This window comes from Ruditapes philippinarum, unplaced genomic scaffold, assembly GCF_026571515.1.
Source record: "Ruditapes philippinarum isolate M1 unplaced genomic scaffold, ASM2657151v2 ctg365_1_1_1_1, whole genome shotgun sequence".
Taxonomy (NCBI): domain Eukaryota; kingdom Metazoa; phylum Mollusca; class Bivalvia; order Venerida; family Veneridae; genus Ruditapes; species Ruditapes philippinarum.
Window position 1 is genome coordinate 469,567 of NW_026861359.1, and position 22,836 is coordinate 492,402.

The window sequence follows — 22,836 nt, forward strand, 5'->3', positions numbered from 1 at the left end:
AAGAAAATTCTTTTCCGATTTTTTTTTATAATCAAAGTGCTGGAAGCACCGCTTTTCTAATATAAATTTGGTAGTGATTTAACAATGACAAACATATGTAGAGTTAATGACATGTCTCAGATAGTTGAACGTTTTGCTTACAGTCGGAAGGTTACAGATGTACGCAGCGGCTCTTCGGTTTTTTCCGAATGTAGCTTACGACCAATTGTTAAAAGCTGGTATCAGTGTTTTTTGTTAGTACGAACAATGAAAATTCTGGTAACGAGTTTTAATGTCGAATTTTAAGAAATGACAATACAGGTAAGGTTCTCACTCTCTCTTTGTATCACATATTATATTAAATAGCTAAGACACGCAAAAACAAAAACAAAACGGCACAATATCCGTTTGACGGCAAATTTTTCATTTAACATTTGTGTAAATATTTAGACATAATATAAAGGTAATGTAACACTAAAACAAGCACTACTATGATATAATAATAAATAAACAAAAACCTTCAAAACTCAACAGAACATCTACTATTAATTGCAATTGTAAACATATAAAAACAAATGAAATTCAATCTAAAATAGTTTGAAAGGCTGTAAAGCGATATCTAAAGAAACATAACATTTAAAAAGCATTTAAACATGTTGCTTCCATAATCTTTTTGTGGGTTATCGAGTCCAAGTTATAACATAAAATGTCTCTGTTATTTAACACAAATCAATAATGTACAAAGTGCACAGAATAAAATGTTCTGGTACAAAAATATTATGCACCTATTTTATGTAGGGTTTAAACCGTTTAAGCAATATTTTTTTCATAAGAAAATATACCAATTTTTCTTTTAAACACGTATTTTAGAATAAATCTGTGTAACAATTCAAACAAAAATTTGAAAATTGCAATTGGCGGAGACACAGTTTTATACACAAAGCAAAGTGAAAAATCATTTTGGAATCTGTTTAATCTGAAATAATAGTTTTCTATTTCTTTTGATTTTCTATTTGCCCTCGTTGAAAGAAATTTAGTTTCTGTCTGAGGCAATAATCGTATAATTATTATATATGCCATCCTAAGAATATGTTTATGTTTGTATGCTAACCCTACATTTTACAAAGTATACAAAAAGAATTACTAAGAAGTTAACACCCGATGTTATACCACTTAATATTTTCAAAACGTGTTACAACACCTGTAAGTAAGTACTGATTCTATAATACTATATGTATCAATGTCTTGCTTTAATTGGCACACAATCATCTTCATAATTATGTTTCATATTTTTAATATATATTTTTCCTTTCAATCACTAACACAGTTTATTTTCATTTTCACAATGAAACAAAATCAAAATATACAATTTGGGACAACCCTCGTATATATAAGTTCGCAGTATAACAGTTTAATATAAACTTGATGCAAACAAAATACCTGTAGCTTTTGCTATATTCTATGTTCATTAAGTTATATTTTTTCATACCACTTAGGAGATGCACAGTTTAATTGTAAACACGGCGCCCATCCTCTGTGTTGGGGATAGCGGGTGAAGTAAGACGAGTTTTATCGAACGTTTGACCCCGCTCAATGCGGGTTTTGACTTGTTGCAAAAATAGTGAAAACTATTCAAACAATTACTCCCATTGATGAGACTTTTATCACATTTGTTATCGCGGAATGTCCTTGCAGGAAATTAACCAGGTATTCAAAAGCCTAAAAGTCAAAGTATTTGCTATTCTTAACAGCGTAGGGTACTTAGGTAACAATTAATAACGTTCCTTTGATAATACACATTTATTAAAATCTTGTTACAATTGTGTATAAAGGTGTGTCTGATAGAGATCAGAGTAAAGGTCAGGGACAATGTTCGTTGCAGGGGAGGGACTTAATATCTCCTTAGCAACGTCACGCGCAGACTCGCGCAATTCTGATTTAAGACTTGTTAGAACTTCCAACTTGATTGACTCAATATCCTCATTAGACAATATTCTAGAACGCGACTGGTTAAAACTGGTCTCAGTATGGTTTTGCGCATGCTCAGTTGCATCAGAATGATATCTATGACCATAGTTAGTTGGTCTTGGTGCATAAACTTCTCCGGAATGTGATTTGAAGGGGTCAGAGGTCAAATTAGGAAGTGGGTAGGTATCTGTTGTTTGCGAAGAAGTACTATGCTCTAGATGTGAAAGGTAGCTTTCTACTTTTGCAGACGTGAAATTTTCGGGCGTATTACCATATGATATGTTTTCAAGATTACGAATCAAAGTGTCTTTGAATTTCCTCTGCGTGTTGCGGTGTTCGTCGACCTGTGATCGACTTGCGTGACCGATATGGTCGGTCGGGTTGTATCCAGCGTGAACTGGTTGACTATAGTCACCGCTAAAGTTCGTCTGGTGATTTTGATATGAATAGTTTTGACTTGGGTGATCAACAAAGCTACCCCTTATAGCATGGATTATGTCTTTCCGGAGCGTCTCTAGGTGGTTTTCCGCTCTGAGGATTTCTCGTCTGCGGTCCTCACGGATTTCATATCTGTAGGTAGAAAATACATGCATGTGTCATAAATACGGATGGCCACAGCATATATAAAAATTACAAAACATTTAAATTTGTTCTATTGTTCTATTGTTGATTGTTTTTCCTATTTACATATTCAATAATTCAAATAAAAGAAATATTGATTTTGTTATTAACATTTTTGTTAGTCTTTAGCGTGAATTTTTGTGTCATGTTGTTAGCAAGTTGCTGTGCAATGTCATAACAATCTAGATTCGATGTTACAGCTACAACGGTCAATATCTCATAATTTTGTCTTTAGTTTGTTTTCTGTCAATAATTACAAAATGTATATTGAATTTCATGTTTTCTATTGCCTTCATATAAAAAGTACACAGAAACATGTATATGTGATTTATTTACAAATTGACGATGATTCTATGTAGTTTCTAATAATACTTTAGGCCGAGTGGTTAATTCGTCAAACTAGAAATCCAAGGATGACTTGCCGCGTGGGTTCAATCCCGGTCACGGTTACTTGAGCAAGAAACTGCACCCTCTTTCCTTAGTACTAGTAATTGTTGGTTTCAGGAACGGAAAGCATGTCTTCAAGCTTAAAGTTCGTTACACACACGAAGTGAAGTAAATTTTGTATGAATTAAATATACTTTACCTTAAACTGGAAATATCTTGTTTGATCTCTAATAAATCATCTTCGTTGACACCATCTTGACGTCTTTGTTTCTTAGTTTGGTGAATGTACCGACTTACTAATCGTCGCATAATATCCTGAAATGTTATCAGAAAAGTTAGTCACATGGTGTTTATTTATCCTTTTATCTCTTTCTTTATTATAGAATCGTGAATATATAGAAATGATCTTTTTTCAAGGTTATGAATCATGATTATAAGCATCATTTCGAGGCGTCATATTGGTATGATCTCAAATAACGACGCCGAAGTAAAAGCTATTCTTTTACATGACGTAAATATATTAGAATACTAACATTACGAAAACTGTCGAATATGATGAGAATGCCTCGTGTTTTTACGACATTTCCCGAAATAAGAGCTATTAAATAAATGTAAAACAAGTCCATAATAATTAAAGACAGTAGTAAAGATCAATATGAAATACAGGTTTATATGAAATAAAATTCCTTAAATGAAATAATATCGATATGAAAACACAGTGAAATACAGGTCAATTTCGAATAAAGGTACATATGAAATGCAGTTAAATACAGGTTTATATGAAATACAGATCCATACATAATAAAATACAGGATAATGCCTTCACTTCACAGACGTACGGTATTTAATTTTTAGATCTGGTAATCACTTTTAATTTTCTGTTATTAGCATATTTTAAGACTGCACTAAATTAGTTTAACTTATTCGTGTGAGTTGTATGTAAACCAAAGAGTGTATTGTTTCAACGTTCTCAAAGTTCTGTGAAGAATCTTAAGCCTTATTGAAACAAATTATATTTTAATATATTTCATGTCAAATCGAGGCTTACTGGTGTATAATAATGAAATAATCTGTTGGCTTGGTTGGCAATGCATCTAAACCATGTCAATTTAAGTAGTGTAAGAATTTTGTTTCTAATACGAATTTAGGCTATATTTTTGAAGATACACCGTATATGTATATGAAAGCATGTATACACGTTGCGATGTTTCGTAGACTATATATGAATAAAAAATGACCACTTACTGCATATTTTACGTCAGGCATCACGTGTTTACTCATAAGCCGTCGGAGGCGACCTGCTTCACCATTATAGGCCGCTTTCTGAAAACATAATTTAAAAATATTATAAAAAGCGTTTTTTGTGTTACTTGATCGTTACTCTATGATGTTGTTGTTGTTGTTGTTGTTGTTTTGTGTATTTTTCTCTCTTTTTTACTTTTTCTTTTTTATTCAATTTTAAATAAAACAATATCAATAGTTGATGCAGACGACAGAAACGAAAAAAAAAATCTTTCTTATGTTCTAGTTGGTTTCTTCTGATATTGTCTATAGTTTTAGACCTCTTTAATCCGAAGTGTGACTGAAAGAGCCGATAATTGGCCACTGGTACATCCCTTTAAGAATGTAACTTTCAGTGAAAGAAAATAGGTTGTTTAATGAATGTATTATACATTAAATGCAACACATGTTGTTGGTTTCTCCCTTATTGGTAGGTTTTGTCTTTTGCTTGTTAAGGTAGTATGTAATTAACAAGAAATGACATTAAAACTAAAAATTCAAGTTTTCGCAAAATTACAATCGTTCATTCATCAAAGTAATTTTGCTTACTCGCACATGTTTTCTTATTCATTAATGTGAGTTTGTATTTCTTGCATCCGGTCTGTGATCTCCAAAATTTGATTTGTTATCAATTTCCAGTCATAATATTGTGGGGGCTGTTTGATAATTTTCTTTTTCGAGAGAAAGTCGGAACTCCTGATATTATTTTCTGTTTGAACAAGAAAGATGAATCCCCATCAAATTGTTAATACTTTGTCTAAGTGATTGACATTATGATGTAATTGTTTTAGTAACGATTTTTCTAAAAAATCTTTAGTTTCTTTAGATTGAGACTAAACCATGTTAAATTTCTTTTTTAACTTGTGAAACGCTCGGAAATATATCTTTAATACTACTAGCTTTTTATGTAAATTATTTCACTAACGCTATCGCCAATTTTTTTAAACAAATACTAAGATAAATAAGATAATGAATGATTTTGTGCCGACTTATGAAAAAAGACTTATGATCGAATTTAATGGTAGGATACTACGTCATCGCACACCTGCAAAATGCTCCAATTCGGCGACTCGAAAATAAGACTTTTTTATTCTTAGAAATCGTTAGAATGTAAAAAATTTATGTAGCCACCAAAGATTGTTTTTATTTTATTTTGTATTTGATATAATTTTAAAATACTGCCTGGTTTAAGTCTGAAAACCGGATAAATTTTGTTTTAGAGTCCGAGTGGAAGCATTTAGGGAAAGCACACACTTTATCCTACAATTGTTAAATTGTATTTCACTTAATGAACGGCATCATTTAATATGATACTAACATTCTATGTCTAGTGATATGCATGGCGTAGCCAAACTCAATAAACAATTAATTGATAAGATGTTGTTGTTGTTGCTGTTGTTGTTGATTTTTTTTATCCTCAACGAAATGCAACACTGTAGGCTTATCAATACTTTGCCATAGTTTTATAAAGCGTTTTTTATAAAACAGAAATTGTCTAGACTTTATTTTCTTTCTTATTATTAACTTTAAAGATATTAACGAGTTCAACGATCAAGGTAAAATATATTTTAGCATGTACAGAGTTCGTAAGCCAATCACGCAACGCCTTAATTAATTTTCTTTTGTCATGCAAAAAACCTGTCGTATTGTCGTCTCACATTTTGACCTGTATATGTCGCTATCATCCAGAATTGATTTACAATATTATTTATAATTCATGTGACTTAAAAATTTGCAGAATATCTCAAAGATAGTTTATTCTAAATATGGACAAGCACTGAATTTCTAAAAGTTTTTTTTAACAAACTTCTTGACGTTACGATGTCAAAAAACTCATGGTAGATATAATATATTAGGAAATGCACACTGAACGTCAGAAATGAATACTTTTTTTCTTCAAAACGGGCAAACGCGTATTCCATAATGTTTTTATTATAGAAGCTGAGCATATTAGGTGCTAATCACCTGGACCAAATTAATGCTGTGTGTAAAATGGTTTGCTATATGAGTAGCAAAATGTAAACTTGTATTTTGAATGCCATACAAAACAAATTGTTATTTTATCCCCTGGAAAAATATAACTTTCTTCCAAATAAGTGTATAACAAAAAAGAAAATTTCGTTCTTCAATAAAAGAAAATAACTAAAAACTTCATGAACCAAAGAAGCAAGAAAAGAAGCAAGTCAACTTGGCTCTGTATCTTTTACACATTTTCTTTTTGCTCATAAGTACATAATATAGGCCATAATGTAATTTGTTGTCATTATTTAATGTATATTGACATGGACGGTAAATTGTTGATTATTCTTTCAAGATGGAATTATTGTTATTTTGTCTGTGTTAACAAAAGATAAGAACATGTCAAAATGTTATTGGGGTCTATTAATAAATGACATAATGATGAAATTGTTGTTGTTTCTTTAGACATCTTTAAATTAATATTTCCTTGGGAAGGGAATCGATAATGCTGTCTTGAGATACTATTATTAGCATTTAATATCGCCGAATGACAAATAAAGCAATTGTACTGTATTTATTGTATATACATATAGTGTATATGACTGAACTGCATGATATCTTACAACAATAGTGTAATATTTATAATATTTTTGTATCATAGTTTGGAGGCTTTTCTACAGACTTTTTTAAAATACGATTTTTCTTTAGTAACGGATGTTGAATTTCGCGCATGCGTGTTTTGCGTAGGACAAAAAAGCGATATATATATATAACGATATACTACAATTTATCGTAATTAAAGGCTTTAAAGACGTGATTTCTAGTTATGTCACCAAGAAAACAGTAATGTTGAGATGATTTAAAGCGGTGAGTTCTTTAGCCGTGAATTAATATTTATAACAGAGATACTATAAAATATGCAGGTCTAATAATTCAATGACCAGAAAGCGCATACAAAAGTCATCTGTTTAATGTTTCATTTGACGACTTTTTCATATAAAAGAATATGTCAGAGTTAAAAGATGTAAGTCGTCAACGTGCATAAACTGGTGTTCAGGATAAATTGCCCGCACTCAAGTTAACGGACTAAAAAAAGAGTACGCTCCTTGATTGGCTCATTTTTTCTTGGGTTTACTTATTGTGACAACATGGAGGGGATATCGGTATGCTCGTATTTTGGTTACTTTTTTCTGGGGTTTCATAATGTGACAACAGGGAACATGTTTTTATTGTTACCTATGTTACAAAAGAGAAAGAGCATCAGAACACTCGTCAATCTGATTTATACTCGTTTTTCGATGCTTTTTCTATTACATAACAGTCTTGGCATAGGCAACATGTTTAGAATTAGTTTGATACAAGCATTAAACTAAATAAGAATATTAATGTATTTCGTAATATTTTGCAGTTTACGCCTTAAAACAGGATTTCTTACATATATGTGATTTAATGTTTGAGTGATACAGACTAAGAATGTTGTCAATTTATTGCAATATTCATTGACTTATTACTCAACCTGTCTTTTAAATCTCTTTTATCATGATATGGCAGAACGACTGTGATATTAAACATGTGTTGTCTATGTTTTATAATATGTAATAGACAACTCTCACACCAGAAAAAATAAATGTTGTTATAAATTTCTTTTAGAAAGCTTGTGCGATGGATAGAAAAATTACTACAGTTCAGATGTGACATGGGTCTATCTATAAATGTACTACATATTCCGCGGCATGGTCAAACATTTCAGCAAGACTAATCTATGCCAGATCAAATATATGAGATATAATTTGATAATACTTGCATGCATATTTTAGGAAGTAGAAAATCAGGTTTAATTTAGTTTCCACCTTAATTGTAAACTGTTATAAAGAAACAATCTAAAAGGGACGTTTAGATCTGACATTCCATACGCCTGACGGCAAACATACTTGATAATGATATATTAAATTTCAAAGATAAACTAATGCTGTTTGTGTGCCGTTGTAGCTTGTAAAGGTTGGGCTAACAACTGATATCAGAATCACATTAACTGAGTATTGAAAGAGCAAATTATCATTTTCATAAAATCACTTTAAACGTCCTTCAAATCAAAAGGGAAATTCAATCATGAAATTAATATTTTTGCCCCAAGATGATTTGAATTAAAATGTTTTTTTACGTCAATTTCATTAGGAAAGATTTTTCATTCTTTGACTATAATATATCGACTTCCTGTTTCCCAGCATGCATTTGTCTAAAGTATCAAAGTACATGAAATACTTTGAAATTTCAACACAGCAATTAAGTAGCAATGCATTAGTAATCACAATCAAATATCTGCAATAGGTATATACATGTAAATTAAACTTTTTTCGTTCATAATAGTTAAATCTCGTTAGTCGAATTTTAAATAAAGTCTGCACTCTTTGTTATTATGGCTGATTAATGGCATGCCGTGTTTTCGTTTCAAAAGGCGCCAGGTGGTTACTTTGTCGTATTTTCGCCTGGCGCCCTGCAGGACAGAAGTACGACAATGTGGTAATATTGTCGAAATTCCGCATCCCCCCCCCCGGAGCGAATCGACGACAAAGTCGTTATTTTGTCGTATTTTCGTGTTTTTGTCTGGCGCAAAGCGAAACAAAAAAACTCAACAAAACAACATGGCATATATCAGCAACCATACTTTATACTTTTTATTTAGCTTTTTGATCAAATCTTTAAACTGATTTTCAAGCAGCTGAACTGTTCTTTTGAAATATGTTTCATGACGTTTCGAGGGTAATGATCACTCTAGTTTGTTAACAGAGTTCTACTCAATGAATTATGCTCACTGAACTATGCTCCATTAGGACTACTGAGTCCATTGTGAAATCGCTTGTTCCCCACTTTGATTAAATTAGGCTGCCCTTACTATATAGTTTGTATATGTAAATTGCTTATGAACATTTCAGAGGTGAGAATGTTAAAGAATCGTTAAAGGCACATTATGCCTTAGAAACGATAACATATATATTTGTTCACTTCTTTAGAAAGGGCAAACATACATTAATTAATGTTTAAATAATGTTAGATGCTTGTTTCTTGAAGAAAGTAGCGATAAATGTGAAATAATTTGTCATAAAAGTAGCAAAATTTGAAATACAGCAATTGCTCTGATGGTGTCTTAATATTTTTTCTTGGCACGCATGACTGTAAAAATCACCTCTTACGAATCCTGATAAAGCACAGATTTAAACAGAACCTTACTTTTAAAAGGACTTCACTGAGATTTTGGTCATGGCGGGACTGGAAACATTCTTCCGAGATTTGTGTATCATTTGATGTATATAACAACTTGTGTGCAAATATTCAGCATAATTTTCTCCAGAATGATTATTTTCATTGTTCGAAAGACCCCAAAATGAAAAGCGTTTCAATGATTTTACAATCAGATTGGGCCATGAATCGAATTGCTTTTAAAATTCAATTTTCAATTTAATTCCGAGCATATTTTTATTAGATGTAATATATTGACACGCTATTGGTCAGCTAGTATTAGCCACTTGCTGATAAGCCACGCCTAAATTCACCTGGCATCACCGCTCTGGTGTGTATTCAATTACTAAATAGATTTAGAAACCAATATTACATTATTCTTCGCAGGTTTTCTTTCTTTCTTTATTTTTTCATTATTTATTTTATTTTTATTTTCATTTACATGTATTTATTTTTTTATTTTAAGTGCTTGATCTCTGTAAAAACTTAATCTCAATCGAGCTCCTTTAAAATAAATTCACCAATCATAATCTCTAACTGTCTTGAGCAAGAAGAAACACGTGCTTAATAGAAAATCTTTCACTTATATTGATTAACTCTTATATTGATGTGTTTTGTCTTCGGTTCAATTTTGAACATAAATTGAATTGGGATTGCTTTCACTGACAAGATGTGTGAATTGTTATTATATTTTCTGTTTAAATAAGAGAGAAAAACCAATCAAAGTGTTATTGTTTCTTTAAGATGATTGACGTAGCCAAACAATGGATTGTACAGAGTTTTGAGAACATTCTCTTCAAGGCAAATATATTTCAGCAAGAAATTTCTCGTTTATATTTCGTGTTCTATGTATCTAATGTAATTTGTTTCCTGAATAAATAGTCTTTAGTCTTCTGAAATAATCTAAGTCGGACATGGAAGAAACATATTCGATATTGGCCATTTTAAGTAACGTGTTACAGTAACGAAGACAGTTCTTTAATCAAATCTTAAAGGCCCATTATGCCCAAGAAATGACTTTATGTTTTTATATCTTAAAAACTTTTTATACACTTATTATGTAATTATATTTTACCAAATGTTACTCATTGGCAAATTGCAATTACCTGAACTATCTTTTTCTTCTGTTGCTTTTTGGCATTTAGTACAGTTATGGTGAATGGCAGTCAAAATACTACTTTTTACATCTCGCAAATGATGTCAAATTTACCTTACTTTCTTTAGGAAAAACGCATCGTACATGCACTAAACCATTATTTAAAAGCTATATAATACATGTGTGCCATTTCCAAAGAAGGAAAAAATTATTCGTTTCTGAGGCATAATGTGCCTTTAATGAGAAAATATCAAAATATAATAACTAATACGAGAGATATGAAATTATTGTTAAGGGAATGAGAACCTTATACAAATAGATATTGAATTGAATACACAATTAATGTAAATTAATATTTTATATACATTGAAAATACCTTTTACAGACCAATAAATTCGCAAACTACATTGAATTGTAGTATTTAATTAAAACCAATATGACTTTTCTTAGTAAGTTAATTGAAAACAGATTCCGTGCAAAGAAATATGAGCCGCGTCACGACAAAACCAACATATTGGGTTCGGATCAGCATGGATCCAGACCAGCCTGCGCATCCGCGCAGTCTGATCAGGATCCATGCTGTTCGCTTACCAACCCTATAACAAGTAGAGAGACTGATAGCGAACAGCATGGATCCTGATCAGACTGCGCGGATGCGCAGGCTGGTCTGGATCCATGCTGGTCGCAAACCCACTATGTTGGTTTTGTCGTGTCGCGGCTCAATTATTACGTATGGGTCAGGTTTCCATGGTAAAGGCACGTTGCTTTTAAGCAAGTTTCATATTATCAGAGAAAATTGTTTAAATTATTATCTATGGCATATTATTTTATTACGATATCTAACACTGAGACAAATATATAAAAAAAGAAACCCGGAAACCCGGCAGTTTATACTGTGTGTTTTTGTAACGTCGTTTTTCATTGGATAATCGTGACATTTATATATTCTATATACACGGCAAGAATTAATGTCATTGTTTTATCTAATAAAGAAAGATTGTTGACACATTATATGGTCGAATATAAATGGTTATTTGCAATATAACCAACCGTTTATATACGAGTTTTGCCATATTTGCATTTTTCAGAAATGTTAAATACATTTGTAATACACACTTGTTATTTTGATTATCCTTTTAAATGTCTTGCTGGTTTTTTTCCATCATAACCGCGTTACTATTACTGAGGAATTATTTTAAGGATAAATTTCAAGTACACGTCGCATGACTCTTAATTTCATAATTATATATTTGAAATAGCAATGGGGTTTCTGTTTGTTTGTTGTTGGGGTCTTTTGGGGGGGGGGGGAGTGTTGTTGTTTTTTGCTGTTTTTATTTCTTTAAATGTTATGCGTACTTAACTGTGCAGTATCGGATATACTGAAAACTACAGTGTCCTACACGTGCACGTTATATAAAAAATAATGAGTGTAGAATGATTAAGTTTTAACAAAAATGCTATACAATACTATCATAAAATAATACTTACAATTCCATCTGCATGCGAGTTATTCAGGTTCACAGATGAACTTTCTCTGGTCTGAAAAAAGAGGGGAAAAAACAATTATTATTGAAATAAATTGATTAAAAGTCATTTTTTAAAGAAATAATAACAGCATGAACAATAGGTATATCTTTGGTAAATTTTCAATAACAATGGAATGATTTTTCTGGAATGCATGGTAAAATTGAAGTGACATTTAAAAATAAATATCAGATCAGATGTCTTGACACATATTTAATACCAGACCAGAGAACTTTCAAATTGGTAAAATAAAACTGACAATAACATGTTAAATACGGGATCAGAGATGTTTGATAAAATTAAACTGACAATTACATATTTAATATCAGCCCAGGTTTTGCATTGGTAAAAAAGAATTGATTCCAAAACATTTTAAGAAACGCTGTTTAAAATTCGAACTGTAGTAAAATTAATATGATAAACAAGATCAACAAGGAAAGGCGGCGTTCAATGAACGCAACCCCCACATGGCCCAGCAACAAGAACCAGTGGCATGGAGCCCAGACGGACCCCAAACAAAAAACAGGACAGGGCACAAGGCAGAGCACGGACAGGTAAATGGTACTACAGTGCGTTCTTTCTGCATTTAAACACGAACATACGTTTTTATATAACAAATTTTCATAAATTGGTTTTTACAAAATTGGTTTCACAAAATGGCGTTTTGAAAACAGCCTCTTTGATACGAAAAAGTCTTTATAAAATCTTTGAAACTTTGACACCAATAGCATTATTAACATGATATAAACATTATATAAAAATGATGAAATTCTATAATTCTGTAACAATATATACTGATAATTTACTGATCATAATTATCTCTTTTGTTCCTGGAATTTTAATTGCTCATGTTTTGAATCGTCTATCAACGATTGTTTGATAAAAGTAAGTGTAGTAAAGGTCTAAACAATATATTATTATGGATTGAATTTATTTTTTATTTTAGTCCATCATCTAAATTTCATTCATTTACTAGTTTGAAGAAGATTTGCTGATAAAACGGTGTTATATTTAATATATCAAGCTATAAAGATATACATTAAGATAGGATTATATGGAAGTCATGAAAAATACAGACACCTGACTTAGATAAATATCAAATTCTTAGCCTGATTGTAGCAGTTATCACAAATATCCTATGAAGTGATCTCCCCTTATCAGAGATACAATCTGCAAAGGGAGGTAATCACTGAGATTGGAGTTTGCTTCGTCACTGCGATGAATGATTTTGTTCACTTTCTATTTTATAGAATGTAGTAAAATGTATCAAATTAGGTTTCATTTAGTTTAGCCATAATTTATAATTTCTTTTATTCACCTTCATATATCATCTGAATTGTGCAAAAATGAAAGAAATTGTAAAAATATTGAGAGTTATTTAAATGCTGCACCGGTAATTTTGCAACAAGGCTAGAAATAGACATTTGATTACAAAATAGGCTAAATAATTAGTTAGAAGGCAAACTGTTCTATGATTCCGGACATTGGAGTGTCTTTTTTCCTTACTTGCAGCAATATTTTTGTCCGTCATCAAACATCCGGTCGCCATGTTTTGGTCACATGGTTTGCCTATCGTCACGTGGTACTATCGGGTGTACGATATGATAGAACTTCTGTTATAATTCTAACACTTTCATTTAGCATGTTTAGAGGAAAAGCTAACTGCATTTCTAAAAAATTTGTTATGAATTGGTCTCACATGTTATGATATATTCATGAGATAAAGTTATATGATAACTACAACTTAGAATGTGTTTTCTGAATAAAATAGAACATGCTAGGTATAAGAAAAAAAGGAGAGCATGCAAAGTTTTAAAAAGAATCAGGTAACTAGTTCTTAATAGCAATACAAATATTTGTCTTTATGTAATCTTAAACGAGTACAGATTACATATAGACTTAACACTTAACAAGTCTAAAAAAAGTTATAAATCGGGCTTAACATTACAGTACGTGGCCACAAGTGAGTCATCAAAATGGAAGTGTACAGGTAAATAAATTTTATTTTATTAATGCATCTCTTTGATGCAAAGAAAGTGTCATTTTTGTTTTCTTTACTGTAGATTATTTCCTTTATGTTTATTTAAATCGGAAATACTCTTCAGTGTTTATTCATAAATTATTCGTCTGATTCAAAGATGGCAATTGAAAGAAAAGAAATGACACCTGATCAAAAAAACTTTTTAATTTCTTTAGCGAAATTCATTGATATATTGTTTGACAAAGGAAATCTGCAGAATTGTTGACAGTGAGTCCATCTGATGTTTGCAATTTTCTCAAACGATTTAGGTCCGGGAAATACATAAATTTTCAAAAAGCTGAAAAGAAGTGATCGGTAACAGAAGAGCTCTAAGATAACTAAAATGAATTGTAAGTAAATGAAACATTACATGTCCTCAAATCTGCGAGAACTGTAAGGCGTCAATTAATATTAACGGAGAAAAGTTAGAAAGGCCCTTACTATCCCAATAACACAATCAGAATTATATGCATAACTTTGGGGTAAACAAAACTTACATTGTCACTAGTTATCAAATGGATATTTATCATATATTTAGTGATGAAACAATAGTATTACTTGGAACTCAGAAGGGAGTCCTGTCAGGAGAAAGACAGATAAAGGACAACGCGGAGGCAGTTGCATTTCTGTTATGTATTGGTGATGCCTAACATACCATTGTGTCGGGACATTGGCAGTTATTGAGGGGAACATTAATTGCAAAGTACATAAATTGTGTAGGCACGAACTTACGGCCAGTTAATGCCAATTGTGTCCCCGACGTTGAATATTTGTTACAAGAGGATAATGTCACAGTGTCTCTTATGGAAAAACCATGAGAAAATGAAAACAATACTCCATCCATGGCAAGGCTTTTCCAAAAATAAAACATAAAATCTTAAGCATATATTTAAATTAACCTTGAACAATCAAAATGTTTAATAAATTATAAGGCAGACGCTACAATTTGTAGAGAAGTTAAGAGCGTATACTATTGTCTTCCACATCAGTATAATGCATAAATATCAAAACAAATACATCATCTCATGTTCAACTAGGGCCATAATAACAAAGTACTAATCAGATTTTAAGTAAGACTGTATTATGTTTATTTTTAGTATGTTTTGTAAAGCTATCATGAAACTTAATGCAAAAGGCGGCCATTTTGATGACTCACTTATGGCTTACTTATGGTCACGTACATTTGGACGAAATTATGTAAGTGGGAAATGACAACAATTGTGAAAATAAGTTGACAACGTGATAATTATTACAACGCAAATATAAAATGATAGAAAACAGCACAGTCATTGTGGGACTTAGGTATTTAAAAGATGACGTCAGCAAAATGTCATTGTCCTGTATTTTGGGCGTATGTTATAACTATATTGTACGTGTGATATGAAATTATATCTCACCGATATACATGTATTTCAGTATCTCATTTAAACGAATGAGATATAAAATATATACAATGGTTATATTCAAATTAAAACAAGAGATGGCATGCCATGTGATAAGTATTGTATTTTAACTGTAAATTTAGATGTATTTTAAAAATATAAAAAAATAAATATCTCGGAGAAACAGATAGAAAAAGACAACAAAAAAGCTTCAAAATAAATAAACTCTCACCGTGAAAACTGAATTTTCGGAATGTTTAAATCCCTAAAAAAACAAAATATAAACACATTCAATATAAAATATCAAACAAATAGAAATGAGTAAAATGAAAATCGTGGTACATACGATTATGGCACTAAATTTATGATAAAAAAAGTTCTAAAAATTTTAATTCTTTGTCCAAGAATCTATGGTTCATTTCTGTTATTAAATACAAAACTGTATGTTTCAAAACATATTTCTTTTAGGTTCGATTTCGAAACAACTTCTTGAAACTTATATTAATCATTTTCCGTTCCCTGGAACCAACTAATACTGGTGTCATATGAAATAATATGGTGGTGACCCGATTAGGGCTCGAACCCATGATTCCTGAATAGAGAGGCAGACATCTTAACCACTAGGCCACGAATAAACACATCTAGGTTGTTAAGTCTCACAAAAGAATTTTCAGTTGATATTAAAAAAACATTGTCAAAACAGTATGATTGCAATATGTTTGTGGGAGTTTTGGATACGTTAAAGACTATCAAATGCAATTCCTAGTGGTGTTTTTAGCATTAAGTTGCAAATCAAACAAGAACAGATATTATACTGAAACGCAAGAATGTATTATTGTTTGGAAAAAATGTAGCTTCAGATAAAATAGCAATATTTTTAAGTACCTTAAGAGTTTTTAATAGCTTTTTGCAATGTGTTGATGAAAATTCGTGCTAAATGCATTTCGAATAAATGAATGTTTGTTAGCGTCTTGGCTTTTTTGCTTGAAATATGTAAAGAAATGCTGTAATTTTGTCATAAAATAACTTTATTTTCAAAGAAAATGTTTTCTTGAAATAGCTGTGTCACCCCCCCCCCTCCCCCCCCCCCCCCCCCAAAAAAAAAAAAGATTGTTTTACCCTGAAGACATTGTCAAATCAATATTAATGTATTTTCCGGCCTATTGCGCTGATTTTGGTATAACTGTAAAAACACTTGTTTTTTTCTAAAATACTTTGTTACATATTATTAAATTGCTCCTTACAATAACCAGAGATTCATACTTGCTGAATAACGCAATTCTCGAATAAGGTAACCAAATAAAAATAAAGCTACCGCATCGATATGAAATTTTGAAGTCGTATCTTTAAACTGCTGGAAATGTTTTCATTTTTCTTCTGAATAAAGACTGCTGTACATATATTGTGAACTTTTACAGACGTTACAATACTAATCGGATCGAAGAATTCTAATTAACCCAAAGTGAACTGAAGAAACTAATCACTGCAAATGTACAGAAAAGATAACATACCGTATGGTTGAAAGAAAGAGACCATAAACTAATTAAATCTAGATAAAATGTACTAGAAAATAACGATACCGATATTAATTATCTACAAAGTACAAAAATCGAGAAGAAAGAAAACGAATATAATGATAATGATAATAAACAATTAAAAAAAGGACATTCGACAAAAATGCTTTATTTTAAAAACGTTATATTTTTATTAAAATCAGAAATAAAGATTTTAATTTGTTATATTTTTACACACTGTACCATGATACTACATGCAGCTAACTAATTGCATTATCTGTGAAATAAAATATGTGCATATTACATTAGAATGTTTGCAATATTCGTTGTTAGTTAAAAGGATTCCTTAATCAAAGTACTGAAAGTCTGCAGATGAAAGTAGGCATTTCAGATATTTTGCCAACATATACATGCTTACTGGAGCCTTTGGGTAATTTATGTCATTAACGCCAAAAATTGACGACAGCGTTAATTGAAACGAAAATATAATATGATAAACTAAGTTTTTCCTTTTAATAATTACTCGATATTGTTGTCAATATAAGCTATATTTGCATACAAAAACAACAGTATTACCTTTATATTGTCTTCTGTAGACTTGTTTCGTTTTCGTCTGATATTTTGAAAAGAGGATTTCTTGCAACATGAACAAAATATATTTTTAATTGCCCGGAAGAAATATCCAATAGATTTTGGGCTTATTATGAGGTTAAAGGGAGGCGGAAGTGTCGAGCCTTCGTCGAAGTAGCCCATCCAAAGCTTTGACCTTGAAAATTTCCATTCCATATCTGCATGATTCTGTAAAAAATAAAGTTATGATATCCAGAAACCATATTAGATTGTTAAAATTGTGAAAAGTGAATTAAAAAGTGCAGCAATATCAACAAAGTAACCTGCCAAAGATTTTACAGTTAAATGGGGACGGGGATGGTTGTAGTTGGTTTGTGGCAAAAATTGTGGTTTAGAAACAAATCTCTATTTAGATGCTTCAAACAAAATTATATTTATACACAAAATTAACCTGAAATCAAAATATGACAATAATATTTTTAAATTCAAATTTATTATGACTCTTTAATAACGTAATTAAGACGTAGTAAGAAAAAATAGCGACCATGAAAAAAAAATTATGCCGATATTTATAGTAAACAATACCTCTGACCTTGTGCATACAAGATGCATTTGTATTTTCTTATTCAGTCCTTACAACGCTAAATATCGTAAATGTACCGGTACGTATTTCATTTTGGACTAAGCTATTCATCAATATTAAGAAAATTGACCATATAAGTTCTGACTAAAAAACTAATAGTTCAGACTATGAGTTCTCGTAGAAGCAGACTTAAGGTAAATAAAACAAATAGGCTAGAAAAATTACGACACAAAAGGCGGTCCGTATTCAATTTAATAGTGCTGATGATATCAATGAACAAGTTTGAGTTTTTAGAATAAGTATATCTTTTTAAATAGCCTGTCACAAGAATCTCTGCATTATGAAAGTAAAATAAAAAATAAATCAAATCATTCAATCTTGATTTATCTTAGTGCTGTTTTATCTGGCATGAACCGGATAATCTATTATCTTTCAGGAAATAGTTCCCATAATCTATATACGCACTATCTCTTGTATAAATTCACGCGCAGAAAAAATAATTCCCTTCTGAAATATTAGAAAGTGCGAGTTGTAACATTAACAATCGTAGATTAAATCTACATATTAGTAAAAGAATTGTAAATTATTACCTCGATTTCTTGGAATGAATTTGACATCATTGCAATGAGCATGTTGATGAGAACAATTACCGCCATTGTGTGATACACCATAAAAAGTAGTTCCCCTACAGTTTCTGTAAAATACTGACTGTTGTTGATCTTAATGTCCTTCAGTTGGGTCAGACTGAACAGTGACCAGTATAATGTCCGATAACTGTTCTCTAGACTGGAAAATATATAAAACATCTAAAAGAAATAACAAAATTAACACTCAAATGAGCAATTATATCCTGACATGTACGTTTCACCTTGATGGTGAAAAAGATGGTGCGCGTATTTTTTTAACTTAACAGTGATATCGTCATGCCATGATCGGAAATTTGGTCAATGTCGTCTGCCAAAAAAGGCATTTTCAATACGTGTCTGTTTGCGTTTAATTAATCATTCATTTATTTTTAAATATTAAGAGAAAAAAAATTATTTAGTTTAAGTTTATAAAGGAACATTCTTAACAGATAGTGTTAAATTAATGTACAGCTTATTATGTGTGTGTTTGTCGTTGTTGTACATCTAGTTGTTGATGTTTTGTACAATAATATAATACGTTTATTTTAAGGAAACGATCACTTTTTTATTTCTTAAGCATTTAACGTATTAAGGATATGAATTTAAAGTTTACTCCATATTTAGTAGGATCCGTCTGTACCAGAAATTTTGAAAGAAGCAAACATATTTATTACATGCTTTTCGGTGGTTTATAGAAATATATCAGTGATATAAAAACTGGTAATTTCACTGTTTGAAACAGTGAAATTACCACTTTGATAATTTCACTGTTTTGAATTTAAGCCCCTTGCGTTGTTTCAGTGAAATACCAGCGTGCACAGAACAGGATACCAACTTAATGACGTGACGTCGTAAATGACGTCACGCTGTATTATTATTTGGCGCGCTTTTCATTCAGTATTAAGTTTAATGTCTTTTTAAAACGTTTCTTTGCATATAATAAAAAGAAAATTTGTTAAGTTCAGTGTAAGATCGAAATATATTTCACCTCGTGAACACCAAAAGTTCACATTTCACTCGTGGCTGCGCCACTCGTGAAATATACCTTTTGGTGCTCACTCGGTGAAATATATTCCGATCTTACACTGAACTTAACAAATATCCTCTATTTATTAAACTTATAAATTGTATTTAAGACGGAATCTTGTGAGAATGAAATAATGCGATAATTGTAAAATAACAAAGAACGTATTCATTTCCTTCTGTTTTCCTATAATTTACTTTGAATAATCACTCACACGCTTGTATTTATTGTTTCCAGTCCTTTGAGATAACCATGATTCACAAAAATATAATTTATTATTTCTATTGGGAATAGTTTTATATGTATACTTACGTATAAAAAGAAGGCGGGTTCCCAGAATCCGGAGTGTAATACCAGTAGAGTTGGTTAAGCCCACAGGCAAACGAAGTCAACACAAGAAAAAATATCAACATAAATTTGGCAATGTCTATCAACATACAACCCAAAGATATCTGGAGAGGTCCCAAGTACTGATCAGCTTGGAAAAGAAATATAATCCTGGCAAAACTAAACACGTTGGCCACTGCAAATAGTCCCTCCGAAACCATCGTTGGATCGTAAAGCGGCCAATTCTTGCGCTCCATGGAACGCGGGCCATATTTCCCAGACTCCATCTGGAAATACGCGACAAAGCGCAAGGTGAAGGTCGTTAGATACAATGAGAGCATGATAAAATCCATCCAGTTCCACCATTGACGAATGTAGGCTTTTAGACCTTCCTCCCATAACTGTTTACATTCTGACCAGATAAACCCTGTAAAGATGACAAAAATAGATATGAAAACTACTTCCGGCACGTGACATACAAATAAACATAAAGTTCCAAAAAATTCCAGTAGGAAGAAAACGTTCGGTGATGAGCTTTTCTATATACATTCTGTCTACCGTCAAATAAAAACTGTAATCGTGCAATTGTAATCAGGCAATCGTAATCTTGGAAAAGTAATCGTGTAATCATAACACTGTAATCGTAATCGTTACCGTGAAATCATGATCACGTAACCGTAATTAATTCGTATTGATTGTGTAATTAATTGTTACCATGTTTTAGTAATTATGTAATTATAATCTAATAATCATGTTAACGTAATCATCTTATATCTTCATCGTTGGGAAAAAAAGCTATTTTTCAGAAAATATTTTAATTAATTTTATATCGGTTATAATTTTAAAGGCATATTATATCTCGGAAACGAATATATATTTTCTTCTTTAGAAAGGGCAAACGTAAGTATTTTAACATTTAAATAATAGTTTAGACTATGTTAGGTGCGTATTTCCGGAGGAAAGTAACGATTAAAATAATTTGTTATTAAAGGTAGCAAAATGTTAACAAAGTAGCATTTGACTTCCATACAAATTTGACCATTATAACTGTACAAACTGCCAAAAATAAAAAGAGGCAAAAGAATGTTAAGATAAATAAAAAAAATAAAACAACAAAAAAACCTTTTAGAAACAAAAATTAAAAAGGTTTCTGGAGCATACTTGAACTTTAAAGCCGTGTTATTGTCAGTTGTATTTAAATTAAGATATTCAAGCTATGCAAACTAAAAAAATAGAACCTATTATATTATGTTCATAATTTTTCATATTCACATTTTCATACGCAATTGAAAAGTAGATTGTGCAGCACAATTACATCATGTCTAGTAACCATGGCAAAGAACTAAGCAGAATTATATTTTTTATGGTTATGTTATTCTAACAGACATCTACATTACAGAATTTAATGTCACGCGAATCTCGTGTTTCTAGTTTTTTTTACTTGAAAATTTCCTTTTGATTAAATGCCATCCTTCAGCCAACAGTCTCGTAGTCTTATTACGTTTTCAAAATCAATAGATAAAACCTGTCACTGTTGCTGGTAGGAATATATACTGTGAATTCATTTAAATTCGTGGGCATGAAATCTCGTGGTTTTTGTCCAAGAGAAAAACTATTTTTGTGTGTATTCTTAAATTCGTGGACTGTTTGCCTGTGTATAAAAAAATGCAAATAACATAATGAATAATTGTACAGCAGACGAAATAAGATTGCGTTGGTTCTTAAATTCGTGGATTGACATAGGGGAATGTTTAGCTATTGTCTTTTAAAATTCATTTGTATATTTGATTTGTTATGCATTCATCGAAGCTAATATACACAATGTGATGATAAGATACTTAAAAATTATCTTAGAGAAACTAAGACAATTATATTTTTTAAAGTTTTTATTACTGTTTAAAGTGGATTGGTCTACAATGGGCATGTTCTTTTTACCTGCTATACAACGGGGCAAGTGGTCTGAAGTCATCAACCACGGATGCTCTAACTAAAAATACTAGAAATATAAAAATTCTACGTAAACAATGAACGGACCTGTTACCCAAATACACACAAGCCACTCTAGTGTGGTTGGCGGTGGACCTCGTAGGTTTTCCCTGTCTTTCAGACTCGAGATCTCTGTAGACGCCCACATTAATAATACCAGAAACGTCACGAAGGATGCACTGTGGTATAAAAACTTCATAAACGGTGTTCGTAAAAGCTTTCCTATTTTACTGAGTGGGAAAGTCCAATAATAGATGGCCATAAATGGCATAATTAGGCATAGTCCGAGGCAAATTGTGAATTTCGATATGGTGTTTCGCTTCCTCCACCCTGGGAGACCCTCGTACCAAATACTGGTAAGCAACTGCTGGCAACTTGGATGGGCAACAAACTGCAATAGAGATCAAATGGTTTAGAATTTAAAACTACATGTATTTACATTATACGTCATGAACTCAACGGAAGTGTTTTTGGCACATGCGCTTTGTTCATTAAATGTACAGTTGGTCTTAAATGATAACGTGGCTCACCATGTAATATTATTAGTTATAAAGATTTTAAAAAGTTATATGGTTTTATATATGAACGGTTGTGAGCTTAGGCAATCCAAGTCGCGAGTTGCCAAAACACCTCATATACGGGCATATTACCTGTTTAAAATCTTTATAACAAAAATACAGCATGATTCCTTTGATCGAGTTGTTCCATAGCTTTACATCTATAGATATTATATTTACGTAACGATTATCCAT

At 31.3% G+C, this 22,836-nt stretch overlaps 2 protein-coding genes across 2 annotated transcripts; both read right to left on the minus strand.

The window, feature by feature from the left end:
* Window positions 1-905: 905 nt before the first annotated feature.
* LOC132715371 (transient-receptor-potential-like protein) lies at window positions 906-12,127 on the minus strand. Its single transcript, XM_060698361.1, has 4 exons — window positions 12,017-12,127; window positions 4,201-4,278; window positions 3,155-3,270; window positions 906-2,517 (listed from the first exon to the last, which is right to left on the minus strand). Exons 2-4 carry the CDS (start codon window positions 4,234-4,236, stop codon window positions 1,794-1,796), a joined length of 876 nt encoding a protein of 291 aa, XP_060554344.1. The 5' UTR covers window positions 4,237-4,278; window positions 12,017-12,127; the 3' UTR covers window positions 906-1,793.
* On the minus strand, window positions 8,159-22,437 carry LOC132715368 (transient-receptor-potential-like protein; the record flags this gene model as incomplete). Its single annotated transcript, XM_060698359.1, is given in 6 exon segments — window positions 8,159-8,206; window positions 12,017-12,067; window positions 17,545-17,766; window positions 18,712-18,907; window positions 20,084-20,525; window positions 22,133-22,437. Coding segments are annotated over 6 exon segments (1,264 nt in total), but the record flags the coding sequence as incomplete, so codon positions are not given.
* Window positions 22,438-22,836: the final 399 nt, after the last annotated feature.